Source organism: Cariama cristata, unplaced genomic scaffold (assembly GCF_000690535.1).
Source record: "Cariama cristata isolate BGI_N322 unplaced genomic scaffold, ASM69053v1 scaffold30135, whole genome shotgun sequence".
Classification (NCBI taxonomy): Eukaryota; Metazoa; Chordata; class Aves; order Cariamiformes; family Cariamidae; genus Cariama; species Cariama cristata.
In genome coordinates, this window is record NW_009617451.1 from 6,687 (window position 1) to 21,332 (window position 14,646).

Here is a 14,646-nt window from a genome sequence, read left to right on the forward strand (position 1 = left end):
TTAATTAACAATTTCACTCTGCTGTTCACAGAATAATGAAGCCTGCTTTCCTTTGGAGCCGTACTGTGTCTCGGTGCTCTTCCCTTCCCCTCCTGCCTCCACACTGCTAGGCAGGCAGCTCGGACTAGCGCTGCTTCAGAGCATCCGATGTGCTGGAAGGCTGGTGGCTGTACATGTGCTGGCTGGCCAGCTAGAACCACCATCAAATTCATACTGCTGAGAGGAAAAAAAAAAGGTTGCAGAGGTATAACTGGGAACTTTCCACTTAATGTGGAGGTCTTTTTCTGCCCTGAAGTTTCTGAGAACCCTTACAAGGGCTCACCCTTTCTTTCTTGGCCAATTTTAACCCAGTGTGTCTACAACTTAGAAGCAGCTGATGGCTTATCACAGGGACTGGATAAACCTCGCTTCTTTAGGAAATGGACTAAAAATCAGAAAAAGCAGAAATATGGCTTGCTTTTTTTTTTTTTTTAAATGCATACTTACCTCAGACAAACGGAAAGAAAAAATCAAAGGGTAACTTGGCATTAATGGTGGGCCAAGCTTTATAGCCTGGCTCCGCAGGTGAAGAAATATCAGTGAAAACAACAGAACTTGTTACAGCAATAGTCCTTTCCCTTCCTGAGGGAAGCTGCAATGAAAATACAAATAGTCATTAGCTTCAGTCTTCTCTTTGTACAACTGCTTTGTTTGGACTGGGTTATATTTTCAGCTGTTAGTTGTAAAAAGTTTGTGGGGTTTTTTTATATACAGTTCTGTGTTTCTTTTCATGAAATGATATACAGATTTTTATTGAAGTGTGTTTTGGCAAGAAGCCCACAGTTGTGTTTGAGTTGGAACAGCAACAGTTGGGTGTAATACACTCTAATGTGAAGTACTACCTTTAGACAAAGAGATTAACTGAGCCACTGTCACACAGCTGATACCTAAGCAAAAGCCGCCATTCTTTTTATCTTAAATACTGTAATTTAATTACATACCTGCTTCAATGTGGTGGTAGTGATCGTTGCTGTAACGTTCACTATTCTGGCTTGTGGATTGACTAGGGATCCATATTTAGTCCACTTCACTTCTATTTCCAGTGATACTGGTATTTGGCAGGAGCTCTGAAAAGCGGTATAAATTCTCTTATTGTCTGACTTGTACAGAAGCAACCCCATTAATTATTGATCTTATTAAACTGGCAGAATGCCCCCAGAAAGCTTGCTCCAGGAGGTTACCAGAGCAACTAGGCCATGCCTGTGCCCTGGACTGCTGCCTGTGCAAGCAGCACCGGTGCTTGGAGCCTTGGCTCAGGGGCATCCCTGCAGTTTCCCCGTAGGTGACAAACCGACTCTGTAACTGCACTTCAGCCAGGGCTGTTCTACCTGAGCAGGGCAGGGCTTTGGCTCTTAGCGATAGTGCCAAGCTGGCTCTTTTTAATAGGAAGACTTACTTCAGTAATACTGCTGGGACAGTAGGAAATCCTTAACTCTGCCAGGCCAGAATTTTGAAGCCTATAATCTTAAATATTTTTAGGTATTTCTTCTTAAACTGTCAAGTGTGGTTACAGAAATCATTCAGTGTTTAGTTGCAAAAGGATGCAAGAAACCTATATACAAGCTGTCGTTGAGGGGGTGCTGTCATTCAGCAGGTGCCAAGCAGCACTGCCTACGACCAGTAGCAGGGACTGTGCTGCATCAGGGGGAAAAGGGCTAGTACAGAAGATGTTAAGAATAAATGTAGTGTTTGGGTCACTTGAGTATACTATTTCTATGCTTTAAAGGATTCTTGCTACCTTACTCTAACCTGGTATAAGAGCACTAAGGAGAAACACTGATTTGCGACTTCACTCTTTCAACCTTTACCTCTTGTGCTTCAGCCCATCTGAAGAGCAAGACTCTAAACTGCGGCTGGAACTCGTTTCATACCTAACATCTTGTCCTGATCTGTAATTGAGGTGCCTGGATGTGGGATTCACAGGGAGTGTTGCGAGCGACCTTGAACAACATAGCCTTGAAGGAAATAGTCTGAGAAAGCAAGTAATGAAGCAAGCGCAGAAAGGGAGCTGAAGATAAAAATGTTTTGAAGCACAGCTGTGAGACCCAAACTAGAAGACGCGTGTCTTGATTAACAGCACCAATTCAAGGCTTAGCCGCGGCGCGTGGACAGCAGGGGTTAACCAATCCATGAACAAACTAGGGCGCATGGACAGCTAGGGAATCTATATAAGCACAAACTTGTAAACAATAAAGGTCTTTGGTTTTACCCGCGCCAGAGTCCGTGAATCAATCCCTACACCTGGATACCAGCTTGATTAAAAGTAAACCCTGTCTTCTACAGCAAGAGTCAAACTCCTCATTTGTGAATATTCCAGGAGGACTTTCCTCCCGTTTGTTTCTGATTTTTTTTTTTTCCCCCGTAGGTCTAAGAAGCCTAAGCTGACGCTGCAGTATAGGTACAGATCTCGGGAGAGAGGACAGTAAGAGTGAAGGGGGTGGTGGTCGTGGTGTAACTTTCACCTGTTCTGAGGTGTGGAGGTGAGTTATCGGCACCCAGTCGAGAACATCCTGGGTTTGAGAATTTCCAAATGAGGCCACGTATTCAGGAAAGCTTTGTCCCTTCAGTAAATCTAGGAGGGTCTGAGTCAAAGGCTGGCATTTCATAGCTGCTGTAATTCTTCCAGAAAAAAAAAAAAAAAAAAAAAAAAGCTGAGTTAAAGCAAAATCCATCAGTTTGGCACAGTAATAATTTCTCCTTGCTCTCATGCACTGTTCAAGCCTTCTGGCTACAGTTGCTAATGTACACAGTCTTTTCAAGAGAAAGATCTTTGTTAATTAAATGACATTTTTTATAATTAAATACTCCATTCTCAGTACTCCTGCAGCTGTATAAATGTCCCAGGACCTGAACGGATCCTAATGGAAAGGGTTGTCAGAGAGTTAAAAGCACTAAATAAAAAAAAAATCCTCTTACCGTAACTTACAGCCTGATATCATGTTATAACCAAATAATATTGGGGTTCTGGCTCCCTGTGCTGCCAGACAGTCCTGGTTGGATGTGCTTTGCAGAATGGTAAGTTGGCTGTATTTGTTAGTATTCTGAATGATGCCAGATGTAAGACACAGTTAAAGGGAAATTCAGTACTTGATGTATATCATGAAGAAAGAATCCTTAATCATATCCTTAAAATATACCTGAAAATGCTATAATAGCTCAAGACACCTCTTGCACTGTAAAGAAGCACTAGAGCATACAATGAAGGTCTAAATCTATCTCACAAAAGTCCCAGGAGATTGCAGTCAGGACTGAGTCACTTGCTACTTCTAAAACGTAGCCAAAAAAGCACAGTTTTACTTTTGGTAAAGAGCAGGTATATTTTATACATGTCCATGCTAGAAAGTGTTTGTGCAGATGAACCAGAACAAGGGCTGCAAACAAAATTTCGCCAGGGAAAGGATATCCTTGAGGCCGGAAGCCCGCTCTTATAGGCAGTCCAACAACATAACCAGGATTACCACTAAGAGGAACTGGCTTTGTATTTACCTGCAATGCAAACATGCAGTATTAGTTCTTATCCTGTACTGAAATGGCTGGAAAAGACAGAAATATTTCAGTTATTTTAGGATTATTAACTGCCTTGAACAATGATAGTAGTAAGACTGGTCTGGAAGATTGTAACAGTTCTCTAACACCGGGGCAGGCTTTGCTTTCACTGGATACAGTTATACAGAGTCACAAGATGAGTCTTCTAAATATGAAGAACAGTCTTTGGAGGCCGTTATTGCCCAGTTCTGAAATGCTGCCTCACTTGTGTATCCAGGGCAAGTTATATTTTTACCTTGCTGCTAACAATTGTTCTGATTCAAGTTTAATAAGTTTTGTAATTAAATGTCTTTCAACAAGTCATCCGTAACATCTCTAGCAGTTACCTGAGTAAAGCTGATTTCAAAGCTCTGCTGTATTGAAAGTGCTTCTTTGTTAATTGCCCCCAAGACAAAAGAAGCAGCTGCTTCTATTATTTCTCCTGTGTCTGTGTATGTAATGTGATAACTCACCTGAAAATGAACATTTTAGATAGCAATTAGAGCAAATACATAAGAGTCTGAAACTAGAAAAAAGGAATTTAAAGCTATGTAAGTATTGTTTTCTTTCTTCCTTGCTTAAGAAACACTCAGCTACGTGATAGAGGTATACCATATCCTCGAGAGGCTGGTGTCTCTTCAGAACTGACTTCTTGATAAACCTCTTCTAAGCATAACCCCAATGTTCATCTACTTAAAAGATGAGATGATGTGCACTGCGTATTCTTCTGTCTCTGCCACTGTGCCTGAAGTCATCTTCTCCCAAGCATAATGTAGATTCTAAACTCATATTATTGTCTGTCATGTCATATACACACAGTAATAATAGAAAAGGATTTCATCCTGTCTCCATGTTACATTGCATATAGTTATTATTTTGTTGCAAAACACTCCCTTTTATCCCAAAGTAAGTGTTTCTCCTGTCACAATAGATGGAAACTGTGCAGGGCCTTTCTCACATCTTTGCAATTCGTGAATCAGAAGTAATTCCATGCATACATGCTTTCCATCAAACATGAGGAGGAAAAGAACTGTCATACCTACCCCAAGAACTATATTTATGCACAGTTCATCCAAAATCACAGGGAGCCTGAGGACATCACTGCCATTAAGCAAAGTCCGCATTCCATTCAGAGACTGGACAACTACGGACTGGACAGTAATATTAACCTGAAAAACAAATTCATGTCATTTCTGAATATTATGTATAATTATTTTTAGCTTTTCCTGTATTATTATATTTGTGACCCTTCCAGGTTCTGTTCTACGAAGCCAGCAGTCAATAATCCTCTGAACAACTACTACGTTAGATGTATGCTGAAGTTCAACAAAAGGTTCTGGTTTTAAGTAACTAGAGAGAGCTAGTTTAAAAGAGAGGCTTTTATTAGGGGAATGCCTCAGGCTTAAATGTTTGCAGGTAGCATATTACCTTGGAGTTGCTAAGTATCACAACTGATGGCAAATGACAGAATTTTTTAATGTAAAGATTAAGGATACAGTCCCTGTTCTGATGAAGTCAGTGAAAAACTCCCACTGACTATAACTGAATAAGAATTTTGCCCCCAGCTCTTCCAACTAAGTTAGGATACTTACCATCTGACTTGATTTGGGCACCTAGAGAAGAATAAAAGAACAAATTCAAACAATAGCAATGGTACCACCTATTACAAATAGCCATTAAGTAAAGCAGTTAGGGCTTAACTGCTTTGCCTATTTAACTCTCTATCATTACAATAACTTTAACATCATGGAAGTGATTGGATATACACTACAGTATCCAGGTAGTATGAAAATAACTGCCTGCCTTTGTGGCTAATAGGCAAAATCTTATAGTCCTATCGTTTTCTTCCTCTGACAGTCACTGGAAAATTTCTTAGTGACTTGCATGATTTTTCCATCAGGCCTAGCTTTGACTACATTCCCAATAAATATACAATGCATTCAATAAGTAGTAGATGAATCTAGCGTTTCCCTTGGATGCTCTATTTGCAACTCAGAACTAAGAAACACTGAAAAAGTTTACTTGTATCAGAAGGGTGGCCCGAAAAAAGTCATCTCGGTTTAGTGTGACTGTTACTGTGCATCATAGCGTTTGACCTATTGAGGGTGTCAGAGAACGTTGCTCCTATTGCGGATTTGTGCCAAACCACCTGTGACTGTTCACAGACTGCCAGTTTAGGAAGTCTGCCAGGCTGTTCGTACCCAAAGAAATGGCAAGCTTTCGTTGTCCCGATCTGACAGTAATGAGTCCATAGTTTCACAGTCTCCAAAAAAAGAAATGAGAAGCAAGTATCCCTCTCGTTATACACATGTGGACATGCACAGTTGGCCCACTGGAAAATTTCCACCAAGTTTTCATGGAAAGGCAGAAATGTCAGACCAAGGTCATCAATCAGGCCTGCAAAATACTCACATACAGCACCATTTTGTCAAAATTTTATTTTTGTGACTTCCCAATGAGTGTCTGCTAACACAACTTTGGGAAGGGACCAAAACCTGGACTCTGACCATGAAGCAACTTCTGCAGAATTATATGACAAGATCCAGAGACTAGTCTGCTCATCTAATGTCACATTCCTATGAGCTGGAGACCTGAAGGTGATGCAGATAAAGTCTGTCACACACATGTATCAACATCCTCAGATACAGCTCAGCCATCAGAATCAGCTGTATGAATAAAAGCGCTTGTAAAGATTAGACTCGTCCCTCAGGGAAGCATGCTGTTTCTGACTAGGGTAGAGGGAATGATCACCGCTCCTAAAATTCTATTTACCTGTGACTGGGATGATGGATTATGTTTCCGTAGGTCACGGGCAGAGAGCACTCCAGCCTCCTTGCTGCCTTCCACTGGCTCATCCTCCCACCAGCCAGGGAGCCAAGCAGGGGCAGGCAGCAGCACGTTGCTTTGGCAGCTACACAGTAAACACCACCCATGGCGTGAAGCACGATGCTATGAGTATCTTGGTAGAGGGTTCCAAGCATCTCCAATGCCCCTTGGATCTGCTGGACAGGCCAGGGTGGAGGGCAGAGATTAACTGCAACAGTTACCAAGCCCTTCGTGTCACTCAAGCTGCCCAGCCTGGCAGTGAGTATGGGCTCATAGCGATGGGGTGTTTCTGAGGGCACTGCTGGACCAGTCCCCTCCCTGGGGTGATGGGTTTTGCCATTTCTGCTGCCAGCAGCTCCACCTGCTGGCACGGGAAGGGCTCCCTGCTCTGCCCCGGGACCGTTCTGTCCCTCGTACCAAGTCACTTCTCATCCTCACATCCCATCTTCAGCTCCCTTTGGGAAGGGGAGCTTCCTACAGACCATCTCCAGTATCTGTTCGGCCTTCTCCAGTTCTTGCATCTGATCCTTCCTGAATGTCCAATGTACTCTGGACAGAAATCTGACCTCTCCTAAGCTGGGCTGTCGTAATGGGCAAGCAGCACATGGCTAACGTGTTACGTACTGTCCTAGTGAGGAAGGGGAATTCATCTCTTAATTCAAAAACATTCAGCTGCTTGGAGCCTGTCCTGAGGCATGCTTTTTCTTTTCTGGTTCTGCAGCCACTAAGAACTCTAATTTTGGGTGCACATAGAAACACTCCAAGCCCTTCTGAGGCAGAGTTTTCTCCACCTCTTCCACAGCAGGATGATCAAAAGCTAACATTTGCGAGCAATTCTTTGCTGATTTCAACCAGGTCCTCAACGATGAGGAGAATGATCCCACCTGTGAGAATGTGAACTACTTCGGGGGCTTTCCTTTCCTGTTGATAGCTTTGGAATCTGTGAGGAGACTGGAAGGGGTCTTTAAGCAGTCAATCACTGGAGAGTACTAATTAAATTAATTTAAATAATTACATAAATTAAAAACATTTTCACAGTGGAGGGGATGCTGTTTCTTGATGACCTTCAGCTTCTGGAAGGACCTATCACATTAAGGTATTATGTGTTTCAGTTTTCAATTTTGCATGCATGATTTCTTTTTCTTCCTGAATATCTGCCAAGGGGATTTATTTATATATAAGACATCATCTTCCAGTTCAAAAAGGAATGAAAAAGTAAGCTTAGATTTGAAAAATAACCACAGACTGGATTTGGTAGTAGGCTGGATACAAACAAATTTGCTCTCAGTGGGGTAAAAGGAAGGCTCAGCATGTGTGTGCAATATCTCACTATATAAAACTGAGGTTTCTAAGGAAGGTATATATGCAGAGGATTAAACCTCACAGGTCCTTCTTTAAGTACACAGGTTTACCAACTCTTTAAAACTCAGACTTCTTAGAACTGGTAATAGTCTGGTATTAGGCTTCTTGGAAAAGCTTGAACACGCACAAAAGCACAAAACTGCTGCGACTGCAGTAAGTGCTACCTCAGTGACACAAGCTTGCCTCTTCAAGGCCATTATTTTTGTTGGCTAAGCAGAGAACAGTAAATGCTTCTGTTACTGAAGCTTGAAGTAAAAACATTTCCAAAGGCTTTCTGTAGAGAATTCTGTTGCCTAGGGAGATGTTTTTTCCCAACCCACAATTTAAAAATCCAAATAAACCACCATATCCTTCAGTAAATAGAAGTTACTTAATTCTGCAGATGCAAAAAGATATGTAATATCAACGGTCTGCAGATGCAAAAAGATATGTAATATCAACGGTCAGCTAGATGACTGTTTCAAGTCTTACTTACTGCTAAAATGCTGGAGTTGATATAGAACAGCATGCTAACTGCTTGAATGTTGTCACATTTTTCCACACTTACTGACCTAGTGCATTTTGTAGCCTGGTTTACTAAAAACCCTGGAAAAAAGTCACAAAGTATTACTGAAGAAAATTAAAGAGTAATTACGAAAGCAGAAAGAAAAAACAATATAAGAACCTCAAGTATAAGCAAAAGTGAAAGTAAACGTAATTTGTATTGCAGATAAGGTTTTATGTGAGCTATAAAGAATGATACTTTTAGGTTCTCCAAAAATGCTATGAGACAAAATATTACTTCTTAACAATAGAAGCTTAATAAAAGCTAGAAGATTTATTGCTTCATTTTTGAGATCTCATAAGATTTTTTTCTTTCACAAGAGAATTCAGTTTTCCTACAGTCGTCATCATGATTGTTATAATACTATATTTAATAATAACAGTGGGGTTTGGAAAGTGCAGGTGTGTGTTTTTGGTTGTGGCTTCTTCTTCACTCCCCCCCACCCCCACCCCCCGCAGATTTCCAGGAAACTCTGTGAATGGTTAAAATGTAGAACTACTCTATGAATGGTTAAAATGTAGAACTCAAGCCTGCAAGTCTGACTTGACTTGTATTCAGGCTGTGAAAGAAACCTCATGTACCAAAGGGGACATCTTACAAAGGTTGCCCAGTTAGATCTTGCTTTGTGTAATGCCCTCTTCCCTCATGGTGTCACCCTTGTATTATTTTATTACACCAATTATGCCAAATAGGATGTTTTATTGTTGGATAAACAACCCATTAACAAGATTCTCAAGGATTTACATATCTAACTTTGAATGTTTAATATAGATGCAACACAACTTCCAATCTATGTCTAAAAAAAACCTTCAGAGAAACAGAAGCTATTTGAAAAACATTTGTCCATGAATCTTTATCTGAATTTACATTTGTGTGTGTGCCAATTTACTGACTGACTAAGCTCAAGTCAGAATAGAATACACTAAAGCAAATAAACTGGAATTCAAACGCATTTTCCCACCTGCAGGATTCGCATCAGAGCACCAAGAGGAGACAACAGGACTAGGCAGTCTTAGAAATGCATCCACTGTCTGTATAGGAACACCATACTGCCAAATAAAACAACATACTCAAGTATATAGGTGTGTTTCACTCCATGGAAAGTTTTAGAGCATTTGTGTTAATAAATCTGAATAAAAGATATATTTCCACTATATCTGTCAATACTGTATACTACTTTGTACCTCAATTCTTAAGCCACTGCTAGCAGCTTTATGTTTACAATGGCAAAAAAAGCTACTTAGTTTTCAAATATCTTTAAAATCTCGTTCACTTTTTTAAGTAAACTAACACAAAATACTACACTTCTTATTTTACATTTCTACAATGCTCACTTGTTCTTTTATGGAACAATCTAATACTAATTGAATCAGATAATTATTTACCTCATATCTGTAAGTTTCATTTCCATCAAATGGATTTTGAGCATCTGTGTCCATATTCCAGCTGTCAGGCTCCACGCTGAAAGAGGCACTTCCGAACTGTTTAAGCAATTGATCAAAATTTTCAGAAGTAGGCATTTCAGGGGAACTGAAGGAGAGTGCTTGTTTATCTGTCAAAACATTTTAAAGAACAAGATTACTTTTAGGATAAAAGATACAGAAACAGTATCTAGTAACAATTTTTCCTTCTGGAGTTGTTAAGAACTCAGTGATAGAAAAATACCAACGTAGCTTTTCTTTAAGAAAAGCTTTCTCTTTTCTTTAAGAGAAAACCTAGGCAGTATCTCAATTCACTGTTTCACCCAGGTCCATGAAAGCACCAACATAAACTTAATGAAAGAGGCAAGTCCCTTGCTTTCAAAATCATGGTTTCTAACAGCATATGTTCCAAAACAAAGACATGTCAATTAGTGTCTACAGTTTCCATGCTAAGTATTCAGGTTACTACTGCATAGTCATAATTAAATTAAGAGAACACAGTACTGATCACTTCTTACTTCCCTGCAAGTCATTTCAAAGCTGGGCATAAGGGATTTGTACCACTGGTGACTATTGCATAGTTAGAGTAACAGATTGGGAAGGAGTCAGTTTCCCATGAGACAACTTTAAATGTGATTTATTGGGGATGCTAAATTCTCTACAAAAAAAAAAAAACCCACACCCTTTTTTTTTTAACAGAGAAGACTAAGAGTTAGAATAAGAGACGTTTTAACTCCATAGTTTCACAAGTGAAAAGATTACAACATAAGGACTGTGAGCATACAGAATAACCGGTTTTCTGACAGGTTTAGTTACTTTTAATTTTAGTCTCTCTGGTACCTAAAGAGCTTACAAAAATAACACCACAATGCTTAATATTGGCAACAACTGTACTTACAGTTTGTAGCATGAATGCAGAAAACACTGGGATTGACTTGGTCAATTAATTTAAATATCCTTTCTGGTGGATTTGCTTCAACATCAAGTGAATATATAGCAGCTTTCTGACTACACAGACGGCTGTCACCTCTGCAAGCAACAATAATAAAATCAATGATCCACTAGAAGTTAGCATGGACCATATTTTAGAGTTCTTTTCATGTATTGAGGCAGCATCAAAAAAAAGCACAGAAAAGATTATTCTTTTAAACACAATTTGTATAGCAATTGTGCCTCCTTACAAGGCTTATATCGCTTTATACTGTGTGCTTAGTAATAAATAATAGAGAATTCTCCAATATGTTTTATCTAGCAAAGGAAAGCATGAGCAGCAACATGAAGAAAGATAATAGCCAGACCAGGGGAAAAAGAAGAACCTGATAGTAATAATATTAGAGCTAAAATGACAAGTTGCATGGGATCCAGATGGTGTAAGACACCACAAATGCACGGTGCGCCGCAGGCTATACACAGCTCAGAAGCACTTTTATTTATACAACACAAGTGGGAAATATGACCTTTAGGGTAATGTGATGGCATGTAGACCAGAAAAAAAGCTGAGTTTTGTGAATATTGGAATAATATTCCCTTTGGTGGGGGGAGCAGGAAAAAGTCATACTTGAGATGCGCATAAAAGAAATGGCAGAGTGAGAAACAGGGAGGTGAAATAACCCATCCAGTCTAGGAAAAGTATTTGTAGATGTTCCACGGGTTCATCAACAACTGCTGTAGGCTGCACAGCGAATGTGCCAGTTCATACCCTGAAGAGTACTGATGTGTCCTACATGCTGGAAATACATGATGATCCCTGTGAAACTGGTACTTAGGTAGCGCTAAAACAGTCAAGGACAGATACCAAAGAAGTGAAATGACTTTTTAAGCACGGAGTTAAACTTTTCCATGAGGTGAACCATTCATTAGTAGGATCACATCATAAATCAAACATCCTTCTTCTGTCCTTTCAGAGACCACATAGCCTCTTACTTGTGATCAATCAAACCCTTTCAGTACCTAAAAATTATGCAAATGTATATAAATCTAGATGTAAACAATGAGATCCACAATACTTGCAGCCATGGCAAATCCTCTGGATTTTCAGGCAAAATGAACATTTTACACAAAAGAATTTGGGGAAAGAAACACAACTTTATTTTATGCATTTCTAGTTGACAAAGACAGAATAGTCACCTGAGACAATTAAACCGTCACTCAGGAAGGCGTTGATTAGACCTTTCTGATATATATAAATATCTATAAATGGGTAGCAGTAGTCATTGTGTGCAAGAACAATAAGAAACCACAGTCTGGGATGACTGCTAATTCAAATTTCAAAGCACCAAGAATAAACCCCAGTGTTCAGATTGGCATAATTTATGCAGAAGGTGGGTTGAAGAGCTGTACTTATTGTTCTGAGAAGTCATCAAGAGATTTTTTACATTATGATTTCCAAGTGAGCTTTCTGAACTGCTTTTTGAGAAGAAAAAATTGGGTGAAGGTGCTTTCGGATCAACTGTAAATAGCAAAGAAATAACTATTGACATTACTTTATTGATATAATGTCACATTTTACTGTTTGTAAAGTGATAGACTGGCAGTGAGGCAGCAGGCTGGGATGCTGACTTGTAAAACTAGGATCAGAATGATGCTCACACTACTTCGTTAAGCCCTGAATTGATCAAGTTTCTAGCTGATATCATAAACCGTAATGAAAGAGGTTACTGATAAATTGCTGATGAGCTACGGAGGTGGCCAGATGGTCCCATGGTATCAGCTTTCTTAACTTCCAGACACTGCACTATATTGATGAAAGTTTAAAGATGCATTATTCTTCCCCCAACAGAAGGCATCACCACCTAAGCGCCCCTAGACAGTAGCACAATGAAGCAGGAGAAAAGCAAGGAGCGCAAGTTCAGAAAAGAGGGAATAAGTGAAAGAGAAACGGGTGGGAGGCCAATTTGCTGTTATACCTGGTTGGGGCCAGAAGTTTACAGGCCTAGTGCGGCACAGACTGGTGAAAGGGTAGGCAGGAGTCAGGACGGCAGGGGGGAGCGGGGTTAGGAGTTGGTAAGAGGAGAGGATAGAGCCCTTACACATGCATGCAGCAAATAAAACAAGATTTTGTATTTCACATAGCTGTTTATCCACTTACGTGACAATAGGAATTGAACATGTAGTAAAGAGACTGAAATCGGCTGCACTGCAATCAGGGTCACAGCAGCAATTTACATCACACTGTGCCACCAACAGATCACAAACACACAGCTTGGCAACTGGAGGAGAGATTTAAATTAGAATTAGAATTGGAACTTCACACATTACAGCATGTTCCCTAACACTGTAATTTTTCACCTCACCTTATTTTTGACAATGGTCAAAAGTCTATGTCCAAATTCATGTGCTTTTTTTTTTTTAAGTCACTTTTAAAAGCATCTTTTCTGCTACTTAGCAAGTCTACTTGGAACACAATAACAAAACCAAGGGTATATTAAAATCTGATGGTGCGCTCCCTGTGAAATCAAAAAAGCAACTTGATTTAACAGGAATTTTGAAGGTATATTCAGCCCTGCAGAGGGGAAAAAAAGAGATACAAACAAGGTATGCTTATCTGCTTGTTTCAGCTTATTGGGGAAAAAAAAAATAAACATTTTGATAGACCAATGAGATGTTTACAAGTATTGAGCACGTCCCAGCATCCAGTAATACATTTTCCTGATGTGCCAACATAACCATAGTTGACTTCTTTGAAATTGATTGTTCTCTCTATCTTCAGATACTGTGAAATACTGTAATACTACAGAAAGTAATTGCTAGCAATTCTGTAAACTGTCTCGATAAAATGCATTTGGCAACAACTTAAAACATTCTTAGGTTTTCAAGTTTATATATTCAAAGAACAGATACTACTTTACTGAACTGTTTTTGAAAGCTGCTGGTTTATAATAAATCTCGACTTAAGAACAGCACCGAACGAAGAAAATTAAGACTAGTGCTTCATAGACAAGACATTCAAGGAACACTCATTTTTATAACTAGTGCTTGTTTTATTTCAACTCGATTGTTGCCTGTTTCTCTACAGCCTCTTGGATGTTCTCTGACCATCTGAACAGTATCCAGGTATTTCCCGGAATCTCTGAAGTTCTGACTGTTCCATCAGCTCAGTTTAGCACTGGAATCCTTAACTCACCTTGTAAACAAGAGAAGTTTAAACATGGATGATTAGATTGCAAGGTTATCTCTCTGGGATCAGGGATTTAAGTCTCTTTTCCCTAAGAAGGTACGCACTGGGACATGTTTAATTTGGCAAGTAATCTAGGGAAGCTGAACCAATGGCAACAACACTAGGAAACCAAAAGCTAAATAAAAGTATACCTGCCAATTACAAGACAGTAGGAAACACCTTCTGATAGCACAGTACAAAAATTTGTGATCTATATTGCCATAAGCACCCCTATATATCCACAGAGCCAAGGCTGAATTAGGAGTGTTGGGGCAACTGGGTGCACGACCAGCTCAGCGTGTTAAGTGGATATCTCCAGGCACGTACAGGCTGAGTCTGGGTCCCCTCTGCGAGGCCAGGCCCTGCCCTGGGGGCTCAGAGCAGGGTGCTGGGTGGGCAGGAGAGCCCACCCTCCTTCAGTGCCGACTCACAGGACTGTGTACGCTGAGATCAGCGTGCCCAGCACCCGAAGAGCTGTGTAGGGGCTTGCTGAGCCTGCCTTTCTGGGGAGGTTCCGAGCCTCGGCTGGAGTGGGGTGCTGCTAGAGAGGGTTACTTAGAGCAGCGCTGCAGCACAGCCCCGGTAAACCCCCAGGGAGGAGGGCAGCTGCCGCGCAGGCTTGTCCCAATCCCGCGCGGCTGCAATGAGAACGGGAAAGGGGCCAAGGGCTCAGTGGCGACAGGAGGCCCGAAAGAGGCCGTATGTGGGGCTTCCCTTGGCCCGGGAAGGGCCATCAGTGCCCCGCAGACCCCGCCTCGCAGCGCCCCATAGGG

The 14,646-nt window shown here is 40.6% G+C and overlaps 1 protein-coding gene across 1 annotated transcript; it reads right to left on the reverse strand.

The window, feature by feature from the left end:
* Positions 1–300: 300 nt before the first annotated feature.
* TCTN1 (tectonic family member 1) lies at positions 301–12,924 on the reverse strand. The gene is made up of 13 exons (XM_009700542.1): positions 12,806–12,924; positions 10,616–10,746; positions 9,682–9,848; positions 9,258–9,345; positions 8,228–8,337; positions 5,157–5,177; positions 4,608–4,733; positions 3,912–4,037; positions 3,443–3,525; positions 2,956–3,096; positions 2,502–2,658; positions 981–1,106; positions 301–631 (listed from the first exon to the last, which is right to left on the reverse strand). Exons 3-13 carry the CDS (start codon positions 9,814–9,816, stop codon positions 488–490), a joined length of 1,257 nt encoding a protein of 418 aa, XP_009698844.1. The 5' UTR covers positions 9,817–9,848; positions 10,616–10,746; positions 12,806–12,924; the 3' UTR covers positions 301–487.
* Between the last annotated feature and the right edge of the window lie 1,722 nt (positions 12,925–14,646).